Raw genomic sequence first — 17,007 nt, forward strand, 5'->3', positions numbered from 1 at the left:
TCATTGGATCAGGGCTCACCCTAATGTGCTGTGGCCTCATTTTAACTTAACTATTACATCTACAAAGATCCTGTTTCTAAATAAAGTCACATTCTGAAGTTCTGGGTGGATGTGAACTTTCTGGGGATCAGTACAAGGATTTGACCCAAGAGAAGGATTCACACATTAAATGTAAGAAACAGACTACAAAAATTAAAAGCATTAGTGTGACTACTTATTTGTCTTGAGGATAGAGTACTTTCTGCTGACAGAAATCAAAGAGAAATGATTTATACATTTGACTCCAAAAATTTAAAATTTGTTCTTGTCAAAAACATAAACAAAATCTAAAAACCAACAATTATTTGGGAAAAAACTGCATCAGAGATACCAAGATAAAGTATAAATAGGCCAGGCATGGTGGCTCATGCTTATAATCCCAGCACTTTGAGAGGCCAAGGTGGGCGAAACCCCATCTCTACTAAAAAATACAAAAATTAGCCAGGACTGGTGGTGTGCATCTGTAATCCCAGCTACTCAGGAGGCTGAGGCAGGATAATCACTTGAACCCAGGAGGAGGAAGCTGCAGTGACCAGAGATTGTGCCATTGCACTCCAGCCTGGGCGGCAGAGTAAGACTCCATCTAAAAAAAAAAAAAAGAATATAAATATATTTTTATATATTTATAAAGATGATATGTAAACAGGTATGAAAAATATTGTCTCAGGAGATAATTGGATGTAGAGGTGGAAAAGTCACAAAGGAGTAAATACAGATGGCTTGTAAAATAAGTATTCAGTCATATTAATAAATATACTCACATTAGAGCTGGAAGCAAATTATCTATTTTTAACAACCAAAGTAGCAAAAATAAAGAGAAATGATAATGCTGCTGTATATTCTCATGCACTGCTAATGGGAGTATAAATTAGTACAACCTTTCTTTTAGGAAAACAAAAGAATTGACATGTATCAAGAATCTTGAAAATGTTCCTACCTTTTGAATTCATAATAACACTTCTAAATAAGTCAGAAAGTAATAATCTAGCAATGTATAAAGGATAAAGATGTAGAAAGCAAAAGAAGATATAACAGAATTAAGTATTATTTTGCACAATTAGAAACATGCTATTGTTAAGGATATTGCAGAGAATATAATTCATTCTAACTAGCCTAAGCATAAACGGGTTTATTTAAAGGGATTTTACAGCTGTCGAGAGGGTGAAGAAATAGATTCTTGATTAAGGAAATGGAAAACAGCTCCAAACGACAGAACGTCTCTAGCAATCAATAGACTGCAGAATCAGTCAGAATCAGAATCCCTGCCACGTTGAGAAGCCACAACTTCAGCTGCTCACTCCAGACTCATGCTGCTTGAATCAGAATCTGGCTTGAAAAATGGGCCCCTGTCTCCTCATTTAACCCAGTTCAGAAGTCAGGACTCACACAGGTACATCACATTGGCTGCGCCAGCATCACAGCTGGAATCCCGGCTATAAAGAAGTCTGAGAAAGGCAGTTCTTAGCTTTTCCACTTTGGACTACAGGAAGATACAGAAGGAGGTTGAAATGATTATTTTGTGATCCAGTCCATATATGCACCATACTCTAAACATTCAAATTATAAGAAATATATTCAATGGCTTTAAATGACTCAGAAATACTTTTGATTAAACATTTTTTTAAAAAGCATGAAATAGAAGCGTATATAATGCATGATCTCATCTATGTAAAATATAGAGGACAAAACACCTGAGAAATATGGCAGTGTGTTAAACACTTGCATGAAACTGTAGGAGTTGTTCTTTTTCTTAATTATACCTTTTCCATTTCCTAAAATGAACATAAATTAATTTTATAATTCTCGTTTCCCATCAAAACAAGCAAACATATGTTTGTTAAATAAATGAAAGAAGTATTGAGGACATGAATGAATAGAAAATAAATATATCCATGGCTGTTTCTTTCACTGTTTTAGGGTTTGAAGAGATCCCAAAAAAGCTTGTTAATTTCCCTCTAAATTTGGCTTTTTCACATCAGGCATGAGTGGTAGTTGCTGACGAAATACTAGAGGTAGCACAGGCTAGTCATTTAGACTTGAATTTAGGGGTATTTGTGTATTTATGTGTTTCTCTTGGGTAATATATAAATATATGTGTGTATATATAATATTTGGCTTAAAGTATATGACTAGAATCTTAATATTAAAATGTAAAGAAACTAATTTTATTTATCAATCATAAATAAATCAACGAGTACAGTGATTGCTTCCAAAGAAAACAAAAACCTGGAGATACAGTGTATACAGGTATATGTATATATGTATATGTATATATATATATATATATATATATATATATGGTCTTTTTCTAGTTAACTGTCAATAAGATTACTTACACTTCTCTCACATAGAGTGCTACTTTTAATTAAAATATTATTGGTATTTCAAATGAATACTTTTTACTGCTTGTTAACTGTGATAAAGATAATAAGTTCTTCAACGTCTTTTCTCTCACTTCTTTAAGTATTAGAGATTTTCTTTTTGGAAAATTAGAGATTTTCTAATGTAAATCCATTACCAAAATAAAAATACTCGAGTAGAGCAAAAGGTTACTGTCTACAGTTTTTCCCTCATGAGGCAGCTTTTCTTGCTGAACATGTTTGGACCAAGCTTTCCAACTTAGCATATGATCTAGCACAACAATTCCCCTGGAGATTCTGAGGGATGATTTAACTGCCCTACCTCATTACAAGAAACTCCTTCAGTGTGATGTTAAAAGGTGTGGACTAGTGTGTTAAAATTAACCCAATAATAAAACAAGTTAAATAAGTTAAGTTTGTTTACTTAAGTTTGTTAAATGTTAATAAACTTTTTTTTGAAATTTATTCTTGATATAAATATATTTGGTTTCTTATCCTAATACATTGCAATTATAAGACGTACTATTAAGATTCCAATGTTCACTGTATTGTGCAGTTTTTTTAACTTTCTTTTCCATTTTTGGAAATGGGTGAAGAATGGTGGTATTAGCCATATTTTAGAGAGATAGGAGAATGACTGCTGTATATACATGTAACATATGCAATTCATTATTCAAAATACTTTTTAGGCTAGGCAGACAGTAACCGAGGACACGTAGAAATGGAAGAAATTACTATTTGCCCTACATCTAATATAGGTATAAGCAAGGAAAAGGTTTATTTTAAAAGCTAATCCACTAACACTTGAATCACAAAGTGAAATGAAAATAGATGTTCTGTTTTCAACAACTGTAATATAATTAACTCTTAGGCTCTGTTTTTACTTAGCCACTGAATCAACTGTTTTGCAGTCTACTGTGGTTTGTTTGGAGCTGTTTGCAGCACATGATTTAAAGAATTGGAGGTGAAATGAAATGAGTGTATAATTTAGTCCTTGAAATGGAAGAGAGCAAGTGAGACATTTCTTCTCACCTCCTCTTCTTTGTTATTTTCTACACTTTGCTATTTATCTCTTCGTCTTTATTCATTGTGGCAGATAAATAATGGGATGAGTGATAGGAAGGAAAATGATTTTTGTTCTTTTTCTCTTTTTGCATCTCAACCTCTTTAATCATACAAGTTTTTGATTGCCTAGTTTATCTTTGCTATTGTTTTTGGTAATACCTTTTTATTTACCTCCTCTTCCTGTTGTCCTTTTGCTTCCCATTCTTCTGTTCTCTTTTTTCCCTTTCTTCTCCATCTGTCTTCACTCATCATTTTTTTTTTCCAGGTGATTATGTAAATTGGAAAGTTAGGGTAGTGGTATTGTTGGTGGACAGGGTAGGTGTCTGAAATAACTGCATGCTTCTCCAAGGAGACTGGCGGCCTAGGAGGGAGCCATCTTGGTGCTAGGAGAGAATGAAAAAGGGCTGAAGGGGATGCCCAGGGATGGACTTGAGATGCTACCTCCTGTTCTCCATAGCCTGCATGTGATATTTTGGGAATCATGACATTTCCACACTTCCAATATGTAGAAAAGCACTAAAAGTACTGATGGAGCAAAAAGGGCTGAAGGCAGAGAAAAGGCAGGCACGGATTACTGGGACAACAGAGAAGGTTACAGACTTGAGTTCTGATTGTCAGCTTGGTGTCCAGAAAAACCAGATGTACCAGCCATGCAGACACCACCAGTGCCAGGTCCCAAGGACAAACTCAGATCAACTTCACCACATTGGAGACAGCATAAGGATCTACTATTTCCGTGAGGATCCTGGGGGGGAAAAATTAGCTCTGAAGGAGTTTTACGTTTTAAATGAATGAAATATTTGCCCCCAACACTATTTTTACTTTGAAAGACGCTTAATTGCTTTTAATTGGCAAATTTAAGGGTTTTTCTTCCGCCTTCAGTGAGGATGGGAACATCAGAGTAAGATGAAGGCAATTGCAGGGGGAAAAAAGTTAGACTTTAGCACATGTGAGTTGTGTATAAATTTTCAATTCTGCTATTAGGGGTGTGTATATGAAAGACAAAAATCAGTATGTTAATTGAGGTCAACTCTGAATGGTAGAATTGTTAGGTGATTGTTTTCCTTCTCTCTTTCTCTCTTATTCAATATACATTTATTAAACACTGTCCCTCTGCCAAACTACTCCTTTGTGCTTACCTTTATTTCTAAATTTCTCTACAAATAAAATCTTTCTGTTTTGCTTTTGTGAAGAGGAAGACATAATTCACTGTTATTTGAAAACAAATCTATCCTATTCACTCACTGTAGTATTTGAGTGCTCATGTCTCACCATGTGAGTTGAAAACAAGGCCTTGGAGTTGACTGTTCTGTTTCTCAGTATATGTTTTTGAGGTTAGTTAAATATAAGTTCCAAGGTTTGCAGGAATCATTTTGCTGGGCTTATATAGAGCTTAATTCCCATGCAAACTTTTTCATTCACTATTTTAGGCTATGTTGTGGTTACATACAAACCAGAACTCTGTTTTGATCTTCAGAAGTGGAGGAAGTTTGTAGAGTGTTATGATACTCTGATACTCAAGTGATCTTACTGAAAATGGGTTAAAAAGGTTCACGTGAAAGTCAAATCTGGTAGTTGGTTCTTTTTTAAATATAATGATTTCTCTATGTGGGTCAAGTTTTTATCACACTATATACAATGGAAATTCATTGCAGATGGGTCATGGACACCCCGGCATGATGTCTTATAGCAGCCTCCTAATGTAGTCATTGCAAGGTGTAGATGGCAGGCACATACCAGTGAGAAATTTCCATTTGCTTTCCCAGAATTAGCAAATACACTCTCTAGCAGCTTTAAAGATCCTGTAAATGATTTGTTCATGATAATTTCATTTTAAAAAATCCTCCATAACAAGATTCCCCGAATTAATTATCTTGTGGCTTGCAGTAGACAACAATCAACCTGCCAGGTCACCTAACCAAAGGCAAGGTGAGTGGAATATTAAGTCCTCTCTTGCTTCTTCAGATGTAGTCTGAGGCCTGGGAAATGGTTTCACGTGCCCTCGCCTGCACCCTATCCTGGCTCTGAAGTGCAGCTGATGCTCCCTTCCACTGCTGCATCCCAAGAGAAGGATCCCTGTCTTCACACCCTTCGCAGATTTTCAGTTTGAGTTTATGGCACAAAGGGAAATTCCAAATTACTTCTTATTGAAGGATAATCAAAGAGATTATACAGATATCCTGTCCATATAACTATAGAAATATAATAAAATTGAAACACAGTATAATTTACATTTGTGGTATGTTATTTGGCAAGAACTTTTAATAAAATAGTAATTGAGTAATGAAATTCATCATTAATTAAATAAATGTGATACCTATAATAAATGTGTAACATATTAAAGCTTTCAATGCTAATGCAAATAGTTCTATCAGTTGTTTTAAATTAGAGTATAGGGAGGGCATAGCTAAGTTCTTTGTCATAAAATAAAGATGATACATTTTACAATATTTTGGTGGGATTCCATTCTCTTATAAAACTTTGCTTACATTTAGCTTGTTTCTTTTGGATTATAGAAAAGAGATTCTTTGATATTCCCTTTCTGCTCTGACAAAGAACATGAAATTCACCATTTTCACTGATCCCTGCACTTATTATTCCTTGTTATTTCTTTTTTATTTTATTTTATTTATTTTTTTGAGACCAAGTCTCACTCTGTTGCCCAGGCTAGAGTGCAGTGGTTCAATCTCAGCCCACTGCAACCTCCGCCTCCCAGGTTCAAGTGATTCTCCTGCCTCGGCCTCCTGAGTAGCTGGGATTACAGGCGCCTGCCACCAGGCCTGGCTACTTTTTGTATGTATGTATGTATGTATGTATGTATGTATGTATTTTATTTTGAGACGGAGTCTCACTCTGTCGCCCAGAGTGGAGTGCAATGGCATGATCTCGGCCCACTGCAACCTCTGCCTCCCAGGTTCAAGCGATTCTTGTGTCTCAGCCAGCCTCCCGAGTAGCTGGGATTATGGGCGCCCACCACCAAGCCTGGCTAATTTTTGTATTTTTTGTAGAGACGGGGTTTTGCCATGTTGGTCAGGCTGGTCTGGAACTCCTGACCTCAAGTGATCCTCCCATCTTGGCCTCCCAAAGTGCTGGTTTTACAGGCATGAGCCACTGTGCCTGGTCTATTTTATTTTTTTGAGAGAGTCTCGCTCTGTCGCCCAGACTGGAGTGCTATGGCATAATCTCGGCCCACTGCAACATCTGCCTCCCAGGTTCAAACAATTCTTGTGTCTCAGCCTCCCGAGTAGCTGGGATTATGGGCACCCACCACCACACCTGGCTAATTTTTGTATTTTTTGTAGAGACGGGGTTTTGCCATATTGGCCAGGCTGGTCTCGAACTCCTGGCCTCAAGTGATCTGCCCGCCTCAGACTCCCAAAGTCCTGGGATTACAGGCATGAGTCACTGGGCCTATATCTTGTTATTTCTAAGTGTTCACTGACAGTTTGGAATGTCAGTCACATGTTTAAATTTTATTTCACAAAACAACGAGAAATGAGAAATGAACAGTTATTTACATTCATTTCACTATTCTGATAATGCCTATATAAACAAATGCACAGCCATACCAAAGCTAGGAAGTGGTTTTCTATTAATTTATAACTTGTGTCCTTGGAGATAATGCTTATTTCTTTGGAAGAGTTCTTTTAAGATTCAAATTTTCATCACTTGCTTTTGCAAAGAGGAGAGTAACGATGATGATGATAACGATGATGTGATGATGATGATGAAAGCTAGTAGTTGTAAGACATTATGTGCCAGGCACTATTCTAAGTGTGTTATACATATGAACTCATCTAGTCCTCACAACACTATGAACTACATGCTATTATTATTTTTTTCAAGTGAGGAAATTGAGGCATAAAGAAATGAAGTAACCAGCTTAAGGTTGTGCAATTTGCTGTGGAAAAGGCGGAACATACAGGATTCTCAAAATACCTTCCCTAAAATTTGAAACCACATTTGAGACCATCATCTATATTAGACATAGACATCAACATGGCAAAAATCAATGGGTTTTCCAAGATACAGTCTATTTTTAAAATATAAGGTGTTACTTTACGCCATCATCTCCATTTTTTTACTTAAATGGTGATAGTCTATAGATTAGAATATACTTCACTTAATATTGTGTCTCGAAATAAATTAATATCTGTTTTTAAATTTAGTATGGCCTTAATTTCATATAAAGAAACTTAAACAAATAAATTGCTATTCTGAGAACTTCAAAAGGGAGAGACCATAAGAGATGAACACCTATGGTCAAAACAACAGCAAGTACAATTTTATTTGTCCTGGAAAAAAATGAGATTTTTCTAAAAGATTCCTGATATTAAAAATGGTTGTGTGATTTGTGGAAAGTTTGATGTTTCTCAGAAATTACCATATTCTGTTTACAAGAAAATGAACTAGTGCCTAATGAGAGATTTGTATTTAAGGGTGCTATTCAGTTCCTAATTACCCATTTTCTGGCTTCAGGCAGGAAAATAGCTTGCATAAAAGCCAGTGATAGAAAATGTTGCATGACAAATGTGAAGGCAATCGAAGTATCTCTTATGTTATCTTGGTATTCCTTAAAAAAGAAATAGCATATTTTGCTTTTCCTATAGCATATTTTGGTAAGAATTAAATGGACTTTGGGACAAAGATACAAAAATGCTTAGAAATTCACTCATTTCATTATGCATTTATTTGTTCAACAAATATTTATTAGATACTGCATTATGTCAGGCATAGCATTAGCCTTAGGGAACAGCAAGATAAAGGACATTAGTCTTTTCTGAAGGAATTCAGTAAAGGAGATCTAAAAATTAAGATATAAAGACATGGCAAGGTGACAAGTACCTTGATAAAAATAAAGTGATAAGAGAACACAAAGTTAGATACCTAATCCAGGCTCAGGGTCATGGAAAACTTTTTATAGTAGATGCCACGAATTGAGTCCTGAAAGATTAGTAGGAATTAGCAGGGCAAAGGGGGCATTCACTTTAGACAGAACAAGTAGCATGTGCAACAGCTTAGAGGCTTCAGCGAGCATGACCCTTTTGATAAACACCAAGTAATTGGGCAGGGCAAGGGTAGGGAGTGCTGACGAGCAGTGGCAAGAAAAGAGGCTGAAGGTGTAGGCAGGGATTATATCATGCTTAGACTTTATCTGAAGATAAGGAGAAGCCCTTGAAGAATGCCCCCTTGACAGGAAGTGACATGGTCAAATTGGACTTGGGACAATTACTTGGGGAGGATTGAGAATTATGCATTAGAGACTGAGCTGTTAATATAATACGAAGGAGGCTTGAAGGTAACTTGAAATTAAATTGTGGTACTGAGGATATGCATTAGTTAGGGTTGGCCAACTGCCATGATAAACTACCCCAAACCTTCATGACATAATACAGCAAAGCGTTCTTTCTCATCCAGATACAATTTGAGGGTGCACAGAAAAGGGGAATGGTTCTATCCTACACTGTCATTTATGGACCCCAAATTATTCCATCTCTGGTTCCACCATTCCCTTAGGGCTATAGAATCCTTGAATAGATCCTGTTGTTGCTGACCGAGGAAACAACTGTCTGACTTGCATAATGGCCATTTTATGTGGCTCAGCCTGTAACACTGTAATAGGTAGAGAGGTGGAAAGGTTAACTTAAGAGATGCTATGAAAATGGAACTTAGTGACCAACTGGATGTAGAAGTTGCAGAAAAGGGAAGAATATATGTTTTTAGTTTGGTTGAGTCACTGGTGGATGGTTGTGCAATCTTTTCATGCAAGGAATATGGTTGTCACAATAGATATTGGAGGAAAGATGTGAGTTTGAGATGCTTCCCACAGATCTCCACAGGGCTGACTCCCTAACTTTCTTTGAACCTGTGTTAAAATGTCGCCCTAAACAAAACAGCAACACTCTCACTCTCTCTTTTCTTTTTATCCCACTTTATTCTCTTCATAGCTCTTCCCACATATTGTTCATTTTTCGGTTTACTGGTTGTCTCTTCTTACTTGAATGAAAGCTCCATGACAGCAGAGACTTTGCCAGTATTGTTCATTACTACATCCCTCAGTGCATAGAACAGCACCTGGTACATGATAGGTACTCAATAAATAATTGCTAGGAGTGTGAATGAATCCAAATGGAAATGGTCAGTGGAATGAGGCTTTCCAGAGAGTATGGGTGACACGAGAGAAGAAATCAGTCATTGAGAGAAGGAAAGAGATTGGGAAGTACCTAGAGAAAGATGCACTTTTGAGCAAATTTTTGTTTGTTATGTTAGTTTTCAGTTGGGGGAGACTTGGGAAAGAGTATATATGGAGGAAGGGGCGAATGACGTGGAGTAGGCAAAGAGAATGATGTGGACCAGGTCCTGCAGAAGGTGAGAAGGAACCCAGACTACCGGGGAATGAATTCACAGGACAGGAGGGCTATGTCTTCTACTCAGGGAAAAGCTACACAGTATAATTCAGAGCATAGAATCAAGTGTCAGGCTGATCTGAGTTAGAAGCCAGAGTCTACTACATTCTTGCTATGAAATTTTGCTAGAATACTTAACTGCCCTGATCCTTAATTTTCTCAACAGCAGAAAAGGGATAATGCCTTCCTCATAGAGTTACTGCAAGGCTTAAATGACATGAAATGCATTAAGCAAGAATCTTGTGATGGAATTTGTTGATTATTTCTGTAATTTAATTATAGATCTTTTGATTTTTATCTCAAATTATTACTAGTGTCATAAATAAACAAGAGGCCCTATCTATTATATGTTTTTTTTTTGTTTCATTTGCTCCAAAAGGATTTGGGATTTCACGTCCTTTGGAATTTTGAATAAGTTTTGAAGGTTAACATCAAACTTGTTGCCAACAGGCCAAATCTGGCCTGCAGAGTTATTTCACTTGGTTATAACTTTTTTTTTTCTTTTTAATTCGAAATCCTTAAATGGGACATGCAACAATCCATTTCCAGGTCTACTCCCTCTTGTCTTTTGCCTGGACTCTTCATATATTTTCCTAATTTACTTGGCCTTTGTAGACAACCCATGATCTAGACTGATTTCTACTATGAATCAATTTCATAGTAATTTCTACTATTGATTTCTACTATAAAATATCTCATACCTTTAATGACTCTCATATTGCAAAATCCCCACACACCACTTTCTGTCTTTATTTTATTGATCTCTCCTCAGCATTTGCCACTGTTGATAAACTTTTGAAACTCTTTTTTCCTCTATTTTCTGTCACCTTCCTTTTTCGTCTACTCTTTGCTGCAGCTCTGTCTTCTTTGCCCACCATTTAAGTGCAATAATTTGTCAGTGTTTTTATTTTAGCTCACTGTTCTTCTTGTTGGCTCATGTCTGTGGCTCAACATGTCCAAATTTGGATAATAGTCTTTCTTTTCAAACCATTTTCTCCTATTGTGTTACATATCACAATGAAAGCAGTCACCAGAAATCCAAGCCATTCAGTCTCCCAAACTGAAACCACTTTCACATCTAGAAATAATAAATATTCAACAACTGGCACAGTGCAGACATTAAATAAGACTGGACAGTGCCCTGTACACCTCACTGTTGCTTCCCAGCTAAAGATCAGCCCTCCATACTCAGTTACCAAAGCCAGCTCCTACTGCCTCTGTGGTAACATCATTTTACCATGGACTATTCACATGCTAATGTGTTTTCGTTTTCCTTGTAGGTAAAATCTCAACCTTGAGTGGAATAGATCCTTCCTTTTTTCTGTCCTATGCATCAAGCTAGTTACACTTCTAGCTGCTCCCAAGGCTCTAAACTTTACCCTATTAAATTGTTTGCATTTCCCCAGGCACTACCTGCTCTTACCACATGCCCTTGCCCATGCTGGTCTTTCAGCAAAGAGTGCTCTTCTCCTTCAACTCCGTTTGCATAGCTACTTTTTACTCATTCTTCAAAATTCATTTCAGATATATGCATATCTGAAAGGCCTGCCCTAACTTTCTTCTCTCTTAGCAACATCCCCAGTCTAGGTTTGGAACCCCCATGCTGCAAGTATTTTAAAAGCTTGCATTTGTAAGTCATATTTTATTATTGTTATAGCCCCACAAATTCTTCTCGCCTGCTGCACAGAAAAAGCAATACGTGGAAACATCAGGTATTATAGTAGAGAAAGAATTTAATCATTGTGGGGTGTGAAGCAAGTAGGATGGGAGATATTTCTCAAATTCACTTCCGTGAGAACTCAGAGGCTGGGGTTTTTAAGGATAATTTGGTGGGCAGGGGGCCAGGGAATGGGTGCGGCTGATTGGTTGGGAATGAAATCACAGGGATGTTGAAACTATCTTCATGTCCCTAGTCAGTTTCTGGCTGGCAGGGGTGGATAACAGGACCTGTGGACCTGTCAAGTCAGTACTTTGGTATGGGTCATGGATTCAGGTGGCATGAGTTGGTCTGCCTGAATGCAAAAGTCTGAAAATGATCTCAAAGACCAGTCTCAGGTTTTACAATAGTGAGGAATATACAGGAACAATTGGGAAAGTTACAAATCTTGTGACTTCGGGCTATATGATTCCTGAGCAGTGAGCAGTTATAGAAAAGCAATCTAGGGAACAATGGCTGGTTATTGTTCAACTATGCCTACCTCTTAGCAGAATTGAGGCCCCACTATAGTCTTACAAAGATGGTGTCAGTCCCCAGGGATCAGTTTGGGAAAGGGACTATTATCATCCTTGCTTCAAAGTTAAACTGTAAGCTAAATTCTTCCTATAGTTAGCTTAACCTATGCTCAGGCATGAGCAAGGGCAGTTAGCTTGTGAGGTGAAAAGCAAGATGGAGTCAGTTTATGTTAGATTTCTTTCACTGTTGCAATTTTTTTTAAAGGCAGTTCATGTGTTATCTATCAATGGAATAGCTTGCCACAGAATGTTCATTGCAATCTGGTAAAATACTTTCCTGTGGAAGAAACACACCCATAAAATGAGAAGGTACGGAGGAGGAAAGTATTGTAAATCAACATAAAATTAACATTCATTGACAGAAGGAAAGGAAGTAACAGCTGGGTAAACAAACAGCTGCTCAAAGAGACAGAAAAATGACAGTAAGCAGCAATGAACATGGAAAATGGTCCCCAAAAATTAGAAAAGCAAGTAAATAATATGAGGAAATGAATTAACCCATTGGAAAATTGCTGAAGCATTTGAAGAAGAAGTGAATAAAGGAAGTGTTCAAATTAAAGTTATTATACAGAAAAAAAATAGAATAAATATTGTGTGTAAAAGAAGTGGACTTTTAAAATGCAATATGCTTAGGAGATAAATTAACTTGAAAATTTATATGACTTGTTTTTTATAAATGTGTTTTATACTGCACAGACATTATAATAATATTAAAATATCAAAAGAATAAAAGTATGCCATAATCCTCACTTATCATTGTGTTGAAAACAGTAAATTAGGGCCGGGTGCGGTGGCTGATGCCTGTAATCCCAGCACTTTGGGAGGCCGAGGTGCGTGGGTCACCTGCAGTCAGGAGTTTGAGATCAGCCTGGCCAACTTGGCGAAACCCTGTCTCTACTAAAAATACAAAATTAGTTGGGCATGGTGGCAGGCACCTGAAGTCCCAGCTACTCGGGAGGCTGATGCAGGAGAATCATTTGAACCCAGGAGGTGGAGGTTGCAGTGAACCGAGATCACACCACTGCACTCCGGTCTGGGCGACAGAGCGAGCAAGACGCCATCTCAAAAAAAAGAAAAAAGAAAATAGTACATTAGAAAAACACAACTGGTTTACTTTGCATTTATAGGATTACTAAATAGCCTAACCTTTTAAAAGGACATATTTAATAACACAAGTAACATACATATATTCACTTTCTAAAAAATTAAAAGCATTACAGATAAGGCTTTGACCCTATGAAATACATATTTGATCTTCAACCTATTTTGTCACATACAACCCCTAAAATCCTTAGAATCTCCACAAGGTGATGTATTTTGTATGCTAATGATTAGCCAACCATTAGCATGCAATCAGGGTTGACAATCGCTAGGTAGCTTCAGGCTGGGAGCTGATCACAGGAAAGACCAAGGCATGATTAGAGGATTGAGCCTTTTAGCCCCACCCCCCAGTCTCCAGGGAGGAGAGAGGAGCTGAAGGTTGAGGTGATCACCAGTGGCCAGTGGTTCAATCAATCATGGCTATGTAATGAAGCTTCCATAAAAACCTAACAGGACAGGGTTTGGAGAGCTTCTGGATAGCTGAACATGTGAAAGTTCCTGGAGGGTTGCACACTCCTTCCTCCATACATTGCCCTATGCATCTCTCCCTCTGTATCCTTTGTAATATTAAAAGGAAAACTTTAGACAAATTAAATTTAACAGAGTTTAACTGAGCAAAGACTCATGAATCAGGCAGTCCCTAGAATCAGAAGTGGTTCAGAGAAACTCCATGCTGCTGTGTTTTCTGAGAGAGTTTATGGACAGAAAAAAGAAAGTGACATGCAGAAAGTGGAACTGAGGTACAGAAACAGCATGATTGGTTACAGCTTGGTGTTTGTCTTACTTGAACACAGCTGGAACGATTGGCCACCTTTGGCTGAAACTTGGTGATTGGTACAAGAGTAGGTTATGGTCTGTTTACACATCCTGTTAAGTTACAGTTCACTGTGTATAGAGAAATCTTTAGGCTGAACCTAAAATATGTAAAGAGGCAGCTGTAGACTAAACTTAATTTGACAGTAATATTATTTATAATAAACCAGTAAATGTGAATGTTTGCCTGAGATTTGTGAGTTACTTTAGCAAATTAATCTAACATGAAGAAGGGATTGCAGGAACCTCAGCGTGAAGCCAGCTGGTCAGAAGTTCTGGAGGCCCAGACTTGCAACTGATGTCTAAGGGGTTGAGGGATCTGATGCTATCTTTAGGTAGATAGTGTTGGAATTGAAGTGGAGGACCCCCAGCTGATGTCTGCTGTAAAACTGATTGCTTGTTTGATGTGTGGGGGAAAAAACCCACATATAGGTCACAGAAGTTTTCTGTGTTGATTAGTGTTCAGTGAGAGAACAGAAAAATCACTTTGAATTTGTTTTTTCTACACAGAGACCCTTACCGCTACCTCCATACCACTGCTATCCCTGGAGGTAACCATCTTTTTTTGGCTTTATGTGTATCCTTTCAACATTTTCTCATGCACTTACATATGTATATGTAACTATAGACAATTTCTATCTTTATCTTTTATGATATGTATATATGATAATCCACTATACAAATTGCAGTAGTAATTCTGCAACTTCTTCATGTTTCTATATAACATTTGTCTTGGAAATATTTCCATTTCAATGTAAATTAGAGTTATGTCATTTAAAAAAATTGCCATGTATCATAATATGGATATAACATAATTTATTTGGCATTCTGTTAGTGATGGCATTTAGGTGGTTTCTAATTTCCTGCATCCTCCAGCAGACATTCGTGGATATTTACTTAGTGCCACGTGCCAGGCACCCTTCTTGGTTCAGAGGATTTACTAGTAAACAAAATAATACTTCTTGTGGACATGTAAGAGGAGACAAATAAAAATGAAGACATGTATATGTAATAAAATATTATGTACGATAGAAGAAATACAGCAGAGACAGTAAAGATGTATATATAAAATACATCTAAGAAAGAAAATACAAAAAAATACAACAAAGATGTTGTAAAAAACATACAGAAAGAAAACAAAGATGAGAAAGTAGGTGGCAGTAAAGGCTTCAATGAGGAGCTTTCATTTGAGCCAAGACCTAAAAGAAGTGATGGATGGTGCCCTGCAAATATCAAAGGCACCAGCTGAGAACTGGAAATGCAGGGTCAATAGGTGTGCATATTTGAAATGCAAAATCACTTTCCAAGCTGTCAGTGGCAATTCATACTCCCATTTGAAGCCTAAAAGTGTACTGTTTCTCACAGGTTTCTTTCTTATTATCAATTTCCTTAATGTGTACCAGTCAGATGTGTGGAAAACTGTTAGTTTGCTATAGTTTTGTTGTAACTTGAATGCTAGTGAGGTTGTGCTTATTTTAATATGCATATTAGCCCTTTGAATTTCCTCATCTCAGACTTGGCAGTTCTACATTGTTGTTCATTTACCCATTGTGATATTTACATGCTTGTTATTAATTTTTATGGTTTGTGTCCTGGATACTACCGTCTTGTTATATTGTGCTATTTGCTGTATTTGTTATTGATTTTTATCATTTGTATCCTGGATACTAATCCCTTGTCATGTATGTTGTAAATATTTTCATCCCAATCTGCTGCTTGTCTCTTTAAAAATATGTTTGTGGAAGACTTTCATTTTAAAGCAGTCATGTTTAACAATCTCTTATGGATTTTGCTAAGGAATTGCCTCATGTTTATGTTGTCTTTTGTGTCCTAAAGGTCTTAAAGATATTTTCTCATATTTTCTTTTAATTTTATAGTATATGATTATTCCATCTGGAGCTTAATTTTCGGGACAATATGAGGTAGTAATTTATCTTATTTTCTATTATTGGCTAGCCAGTAGATCCAGTACAATGTATGGAATAGTAGACTTTTATGAATTGGTTTGAAATATTACTTTTAGCATAAAGGAAATCTCCAAAAATGCTTAGGTACATTTTTAGACTCATTCTCCTGTTTCATCATACATGGTTTATTCTTGTGTGAGTTCCATAGTGTTTTTATTACTATAGTTTTATAATCAGTTTTGACATTGGTAAGTTAAGTTTTCTCTGTTATTCTTTTTTCCAAAATTATTGTCAGTATACATACTAATTTATACCTCTCATACAATGTTTAGAATTATCTTATCAAATTTTACTTTAAAATAATGTTGGGATTTTTGTTGAGATTGCATTTGAACCTACAAATTTATTTGGGGAGACATCTTTCAATATTCATTATTGTCCCCATAAAAATGTTGTATTTCGTTTTAGGCTTATTTCAAAGTGTTTGAGGGCTTTGTTGCTATTAACAATGAAATTTTTGTTTTATTGTATTATTTTAATATATGATTCCTGCTGTATAGGGAAGCTAAGACTCTCTTGGTTCCAATAAATATTTTTTTCAGTTGATTCTTTTATATATTCTAGATAGGTAATTATAACATCTTCAAATATTGACGGATTTCCCCTTATATACATAATTGAAATATGTTTTAAAAGTTTTTTCTAGTGCAGTGTGTGTGTATTTTTATGTTGTTGACTTCTCATGTTTTTACATTTTTGATCAGACAGTGTGACCCATATGATGATAATTGTTTTATTATTGATTTTGCTTTTGTAACATAATGTGTGGCCATTTTTCGAAATTTGCTTTTTTTTTTTTTTTTTTTTTTTTTTGTGAGACAGAGCCTTGTACTGTTGACCAGGCTGGAGTGCAATGGTGCGATCTTGGCTCACTGCAACCTCCACCTCCTGGTTCAAGCAATTCTTCTGCCTCAGCCTCCCGAGCTGGGATTACAGGCACCTGCCACTATGCCCAGCTAATTTTTGTATTTTTAGTAGAGATGGAGTTTCACCATATTGGTCAGGCTGGTCTCGAACTCCTGA

General features: G+C 36.6%; 1 protein-coding gene across 3 annotated transcripts in view; it reads left to right on the top strand.

Annotated features, from left to right (window-relative positions):
- The window catches only part of ST8SIA1 (ST8 alpha-N-acetyl-neuraminide alpha-2,8-sialyltransferase 1), a 129,370-nt gene that overhangs the window by 105,365 nt on the left and 6,998 nt on the right, over positions 1-17,007 (top strand). Inside the window, exons 5-6 of one of the 3 annotated variants that reach the window (XM_030804470.1) lie at positions 14,528-14,568; positions 15,895-15,939. The exons of the other annotated variants lie outside the window; for them this stretch is intronic. Coding sequence (XP_030660330.1) covers positions 14,528-14,568; positions 15,895-15,938 — 85 coding nt within the window. The 3' untranslated portion in view covers position 15,939. The remainder of the gene's footprint in view (positions 1-14,527; positions 14,569-15,894; positions 15,940-17,007) is intronic. 3 annotated transcript variants of the gene reach the window in all.

The sequence above is a fragment of the Nomascus leucogenys genome, chromosome 23 (genome assembly GCF_006542625.1).
Source record: "Nomascus leucogenys isolate Asia chromosome 23, Asia_NLE_v1, whole genome shotgun sequence".
Taxonomy (NCBI): Eukaryota; Metazoa; Chordata; class Mammalia; order Primates; family Hylobatidae; genus Nomascus; species Nomascus leucogenys.